Genomic DNA, 6,689 nt, shown 5'->3' with positions numbered 1-6,689 from the left:
TTCGAGTGATTGAATACCGAAACTCTTATTTTATTTTCCAATGAATAAAACACATTATTTTTGTCATAATGTTGTTATGTTTTACATTTAATGGATGTTAATGCATGTTTAAATGTGGTAAAGCTAACTTAACAAAGTCTAAGTCTTGTTTTAGTAGACCGAAGCCAGGGCGCTTATTCACTTTAAGGCAATACGGCCAGTTCTAAAACAAAGAAAAATATGAATTTCACAACCTAGATGGAATTAGACTACCCATCGAGAAAGGTTGCAATGTCGGGCCCAGACATTTCAAGTCTTTACCGAAATAAGACGCATTGGTGTGGTATGCTAACGAACTTGATCATCTAACAAAGAAGACTTGCCTCTTGGGCTATCTACTCGAAAGGCGAGGTCTTGATAACATTATTTCTTAATCAATGTAGGTTACATTGAGCATACTAGATTGACATGACGTTCGACTCTCTATCAAATTCAAGGAAGCTGTGAGCTCCAATTATCCCTGAGCATTGGGCAAGCAGATCGAAGTATCACGGTGCTAGGATTGCTATTATATTGAATCGTGCACCCAGGTGAGTCTCGTTTGATAATGTCCCTTGTTATAGCCACAAATCTTGCTTTTGTTATTCTAACCTAGCTACTGAGTATGATTACTCTACTTAATAATAAATGAGTGTTTCATGCTAAGTCCACTGAATTATTAAGAAAGTAATTAATTAAGTCATTGCTGTACATTAATTAATTAATGGACATATTAATCTTAAGCACGGAAATGAAAGATAAACGGAAACCTGACACATTTATAATTTCGGACTGGATTGGGAGAGTTCACATTACTTCGTAGTGGCCGTCGTAATATTCCAATTATAACTTATATTAAATCGCGGCTCAATTTAATTAAGAAAGAAATCGTGCAGCTGTACTCTATATCCGCTCTTCCATAGATCCCCGTTCCGCCAAAGCGAACTTAATATAAATAGACAAAATTATATTTAAAAATACACACATCTCTCATATTGCAATTTTCAAAATTTCGATCTCTCCCAATTAGGAGATTTCGAATTTGAGTCCTATTCCAAAAAGGATTTCTTCGTCTTCTTTATTTAAGTCCTAAGATTCTAAAGCATTTCAAGACACACCGATATTAGAGTACGCCTGGAAACCAGATATAAGATTTGTGGTCTAGTACTTAAAGCTACACGTGGAGAAGGTCACTAGCCATCTTCAATTCTTTGAGAATTAATTAGGTATTATTCTACTCCGTAAAAGCATGTTTTAGGTTTTCAATATTCTTAAAGTATGATTAATTCAAGTTATGAGGCATGATACATGTGATAATTACGCTAATAGATTTTGTCTAAATAATCTCGTTAAATAGATTCATTGCAGATGCTCTTGTGCAATAATACAACAAAAGGGTAGTGATAAAACTAAAATCAAAGCTCCCCTGAGAAGTGAGAATAACATTTTCAAGAAATTAATGTGACTATTTGGGGCAGTGACAAAAGCCTTCATTAAGTAATATCATTGTCGATCAAGAATTACTTTTTTGGACCATGATAGTACCATGCTACACTATTGATTGTCAATATCGTGATAGGAAATAGAGCAGAAATTTATCACAAAATACAAAATTAATATCTGCATACAAAGAAGAAAAGTCCAAATGTGGATCCATCCAGCTACTCTAAATGGCGATGCAATAATAGTGAACAATTTATCCTTTCGAAATAAATGAATAATTTACTCGTATATTTAACGAGAAGAAAATAAATCATTTTGGTGTCAACGCTAAATATATCTAAAATGGCTGACAAAGAATATCATTGAGGCCTAATTTTATTTTATTGGAGTTTATGTACAGTATAACAAATACATATCTTTTAGGTAGCAAGAACGCACAAAAAATCCATATGATTCCCAATCAAGAAAGAAATTCACAAAGATGTAAATATCTGTGTACAGATCAGATTAATCCCGACTGAAAAATGGCCAATTATTTTCTAAAATTCTGGTGCTGGCTCGTAATGCTTGCCATGATTAATGAATGCAATATAAACTCCGCACAAAAATATTGCAGCACATCTTTTACTCTCTATCTCTACAGCTATTAGTTCACCTATCTCAAAATGAAACACACAGACAGGCATGGAACCACAAAATACAGCGCCCTCACTTTTACTTCTTGTTCTTCGTGCTTTGTAGAGAAAATATGGGTGCACTCGTCCGCTTTTCTACATCAGGTTTAGTTGCCGGGGAACTCTCCTCACCAAGCTCCAAAGGCGGACTAGGATCTTCTGTCTCAGCTTCAGCTTTGGATTCTGAACTTTCAGTTTTCTCAATGCCAGCCTGATCAACGATCATGCTCTTGTATATTGAAAAGGCTTGGGCCATCATGCTTGCAGGTTGGGCAGGATTCGAGGGTAGTAACATAGTTGTGCCCTAGAAGAATCATAAGGAAAGAATGAACTCGACAAAATAGTAATTTCAAAGTTTTCACTGAAAGAGGTGACTCTATAATTTGACACTAAGCTTTTGACTTTTACCTTCTTTGCAAGCTGACTGAAGGCCTGAATATATTGCTCAGCAACTCTTAAACTTGCTGCCTGCATACTCAGTGCATTACGGTCTTATCATGCATTACACAATACCCGATCCAGATGATGTGTGTATGTGTGTGTCTCAAACTTGTAGTGCTTACAGGACACCCCAAACAAAAATAAATAAAAACAGAAAAATAATACTTAATCAATAAAGAAAAGAGATTCACCTCAACACCACCATGTTCCTTTAGGGCTTTTGATACCACAGCTATCCCTTCTGCAGTTGCTTGTGCTCTAGCACGGATAGCTTCTGCTTCTCCTGATATAGCAAAAATTTAAGGGATAAGCATAATTGGAGAACCCAATTTTTTATATAAAAATAAAAACTTGAAGCATCAAATGGCTAAAATCCCTTTAAAGGAATACAAAAGGCAAGCGTACTCCCAACTTCAACTTTTTAGGCATAAATATCAATTAACCATGGAAATTGTATCACCAGCATAAAAGTGCAAACACAAATGAGATAACTGACCTAGAGCTCTGTTGACTTGGTCCATCTTTGCAGCTTCAGATTGAAGGATCACAGAGGTTTTCTTTCCATCTGCGATATTAATATTTGCCTGTCTTTCTCCTGTTTAAGATCAGACAATTAATTTCGTGAATGGAAAGAAGCATAAATATGCATGCACCACCTTAAATTCCTTATATATTGCACATGCTAACACCACAAGCAGCATGTAATTTTTCATTATTGGCCAGATAAGAGCTAATACATACCTTTACTTTTTCAGAAATATATTTTTTGGAATAAATGAATTTAGCCTAATCATTAATGATCAAGAAAATATTGCAAATAATTAATTCATTAATATGATAATAGTCAGAATTTTCTGTCAGTCATATTAACGAAACTTGTGATTATTGTGGATGCAGGATAGCTTTCACAGACAGAACAATTGTAAGACATGAGCGGGCTTAAGTTTAAGACAAATTACCTTCAGATTCTAAAACTTGAGCTCTTCTCTTGCGCTCTGCTTCAGCTTGCATCTCCATGGCGGCCTTAACTCCTCTTGGCGGAGATATATCCCCTAATTTGGTAAAAAAGTACCCCGGAAAATAAATTAGATGGAGCAGAAACTTGTATGATTTTTTCCAAATGCACACACAAATATTTCTTCTGATAAAATCAACCCACTAATTTCATAACGAAGGCATTGTAATCCCCAACTTTTCGCAGCTTCATTGATGGAAATCTGCACCACACACATGTAGAACAGTCAGTCCAGTATGTGCATAAGGTGAAAGCTTAATCAGCAATTCTAGACTTCTAGATGATATGCATAATATGCAGAATGAATTACCAACAACTAACAAATATCTACATATGTTTTCTGAACGCTGATACATATTTTATGATGCGCCAAAATGGATATAAGAACTTGATGAAGGCAATTTTCAAGTAAATGTGGGACATAATGTACCCACCAATCAATCTGTTAGACCTCTTCAGTTTATTTTCTGTTAATAAATAATGAGTTCATGGAAGCTGTTCGATGTAATTTTCCACTGTTCAATGTAAACAAGTCCATAGTAGCTGTTCAATGTAACTTTCAGCAGATTCGTAGCTGTTCAATGTAATTTTCACAAGTAAAGATACTGCATGACACACTAGAGGAACAAAAGGAACATTGATTATAAACTACCACACTAGGCAGGAAAGCCTAAGATTTTACCAATAAACAAAAGAATCAGAGTTTAAAAACCAGATATCAATAACTCACCACTATCTTCTCGTTGAGAGTGTCCCTTTCCTCAAAGGTCTTGTCAAGTGTGATCTTACCTAGCTCACTTCGCATGGTAGTCTGTGCAAGCTGAATCACAGCATAAAATGGATTCTCAACCCCATACGATGCCAACTGTGGGTCCATTATCTGCAAATGAGAAAAAAGGAAATAGCAATGTTAACAATCCATATATTCAACATAGTAATTCATACACATGTCAAATAACAAGACATAGCACCACAAGCCTACATGCCTTGACATAGAGGACTCCGTCAATTAGAATGCTGACATTGTCCTTGGTAATAGCAGACTGGTCTGGAATAGGAATTGCCTCTTCTTTCAGTGAATGCACATAAGCAATTTTGTCGACAAATGGAACCAGCAAGTGGATTCCAGGAGTCAAAGTCTTCAAATATTTCCCAAACCTCTCAATAACATAGGCCTTCTTCTCTGGCACAATTCGGACTCCCCAGTTTATGGGCGGGGCAATCTCATACCTTCACCACAAGTCAGCACAATCTTTTATCAGGTGTCTAATTAATGGAGTATCAAATATCATTCCAATAATCAGGAAATCTAGTCATAGGAGGAACTCTGTATAAGCCTTATTCTAAAAACTCTTCATTAAATAACAAGCATTCCAAATATTTATCCAAACCTAGAATCTTATTTTTCGAAAATTTCGACTCTCATACAAATTGCCACATATATCACAGTTAGAAGATAATTGTAAATCCGTAGTAGTTTTGTGAAAAACTAACATTGTTGGTAATTATCCGTAGTAGATTAGAGCAGGATTGAAACTTTGTAATTTTGGGGGGTTTATCTATTAGAAATGGGCCACTCACCCCTTAAAAGGCCTCATAAGGGGGAGGGTTATCCACACTTATATAGATAAGCTAGGATCATCACCAAGCCGATGTGGGACAATGATTTGAAGAATTTAACACGCTCCCTCACGTGTGGGCCGGAATGACACATCGGACTTCCATCACGTGGGTAGGCAAGAGAAGAGATAAAGAGATAAACCATCATCGACTTGGGCCCTCTGATACCATATTAGAAATGGGCCACTCACCCCTTAAAAGGCCTCATAAGGGGGAGGGTTATCCACACTTATATAGATAAGCTAGGATCATCACCAAGCCGATGTGGGACAATGATTTGAAGAATTTAACATTATCCTTTGAAAGAGAGAGTAGCATTGGAGAAATCCTAATGACTGGGATAAAAAATACTTAATCGCACCGCCCCTTGGAAGATGACACATAGTAAATCGGAAATGTCGGATAAATAGCTAAACTTGATTTAACAGCAGCTACCACGACATAGATGAAGATGTATCGAAGGAATAGAAAGAAAAAAACAAACGAATTCAAACAGAAGGAAATATAAAGGGGGAAATCTATAAAATGCTATCGAGAATACCTAGTGTCCGGGTCGCGCAAATGACGAATATGGCGGACGGTGGAGAAATACGGCGAAGCGTTAGCAGTCAGCTCGTTGAGAAGGCGAGGAGGAGCGGTGGAGATTCGGCGGCAATTGAGCGCCGATCGAGCGAGTTTGTTGAAAGAGTTAGATTTGACAATATTCATCCTCAAATTCGGAGAGAAATCTGTGTGGGATTGGTTTGGGGAATTGAGCAGCAGTGTATATTTTGAAAAGCCCTAGTTAAACCCAGATTGACTTCTTCTTATATAACCTTTATTTATTTTATTTATAATCTTTATGAAATGAACATATCCAACTACATTCACTTGCATTTCTAGGTTGTTTGAAAAATCATGTCATAATAAAAGTGTGTTATTTACCGGAAACTACTAAATTACTGTTGAACAGGTTTTTTCTCCAACACTTTACATATGATTTATTTAAGGTCGATCATATAAACAACTAAAATTATTAGTCATGTACTAGTCATTGCAAAATAAATTGGTTTAACATGTAGAAACGATCAGTTACTATGTACTGTCACAATTGGTTTCTAATTCATTTTTGACATAATTTATTTCATCTTCACTTATTTACTCTATTCTTTATCAACTTTAACTCACCAAACAAAAATTTATTAATCTTAATATCCAAAAGAAACGTCTCAATTTCGTTAAAATGAATGGAGTATGTGTCAGTATAATTCTAGAAGTAGAACTTTTGATTAGGCACTAGTAGCATTTTAACAGAGTATTTGAACTTTTGACCCCAGTGAACGGCTTTTCGTTGCCAACGACGGAAATTCATAACCCTCTCTGGTAATTATTAGGCACTAGTAGCATTTTTACTAGTGTAATTTCATGATAATATAACCGAAAAATTAGAAATACAGGTAAATTTCAGATGTGTATTTGAAATTTTGAAAATTATTGAT

General features: G+C 35.7%; 1 protein-coding gene across 1 annotated transcript; it reads right to left on the bottom strand.

Annotated features, from left to right (window-relative positions):
* Positions 1-1,909: 1,909 nt before the first annotated feature.
* LOC125190497 (stomatin-like protein 2, mitochondrial) lies at positions 1,910-6,006 on the bottom strand. The gene is made up of 9 exons (XM_048087852.1): positions 5,753-6,006; positions 4,578-4,821; positions 4,322-4,471; positions 3,736-3,793; positions 3,536-3,628; positions 3,073-3,171; positions 2,768-2,859; positions 2,544-2,603; positions 1,910-2,439 (listed from the first exon to the last, which is right to left on the bottom strand). The coding sequence occupies exons 1-9, from the start codon at positions 5,917-5,919 to the stop codon at positions 2,176-2,178; spliced, it is 1,227 nt and encodes a 408-aa protein (XP_047943809.1). The 5' UTR covers positions 5,920-6,006; the 3' UTR covers positions 1,910-2,175.
* Positions 6,007-6,689: the final 683 nt, after the last annotated feature.

This window comes from Salvia hispanica, chromosome 1 (assembly GCF_023119035.1).
Source record: "Salvia hispanica cultivar TCC Black 2014 chromosome 1, UniMelb_Shisp_WGS_1.0, whole genome shotgun sequence".
Taxonomy (NCBI): Eukaryota; Viridiplantae; Streptophyta; class Magnoliopsida; order Lamiales; family Lamiaceae; genus Salvia; species Salvia hispanica.
Note: the sequence above shows the minus strand (reverse complement) of the source record. Positions and strands in the feature narration are given on the sequence as shown.

Coding starts and splice junctions, on each gene's coding strand:
- LOC125190497 (XM_048087852.1), bottom strand. CDS start 5,919: ATGAATATTGTCAAATCTAACTCTTTCAACAAACTCGCTCGATCGGCG. Junction 3,794..4,321: donor CTCTCAACGAGAAGATAGTG/GTGAGTTATTGA, acceptor TGTGTGGTGCAG/ATTTCCATCAATGAAGCTGC. Junction 3,172..3,535: donor TCAAGTTTTAGAATCTGAAG/GTAATTTGTCTT, acceptor GATCTTAAACAG/GAGAAAGACAGGCAAATATT.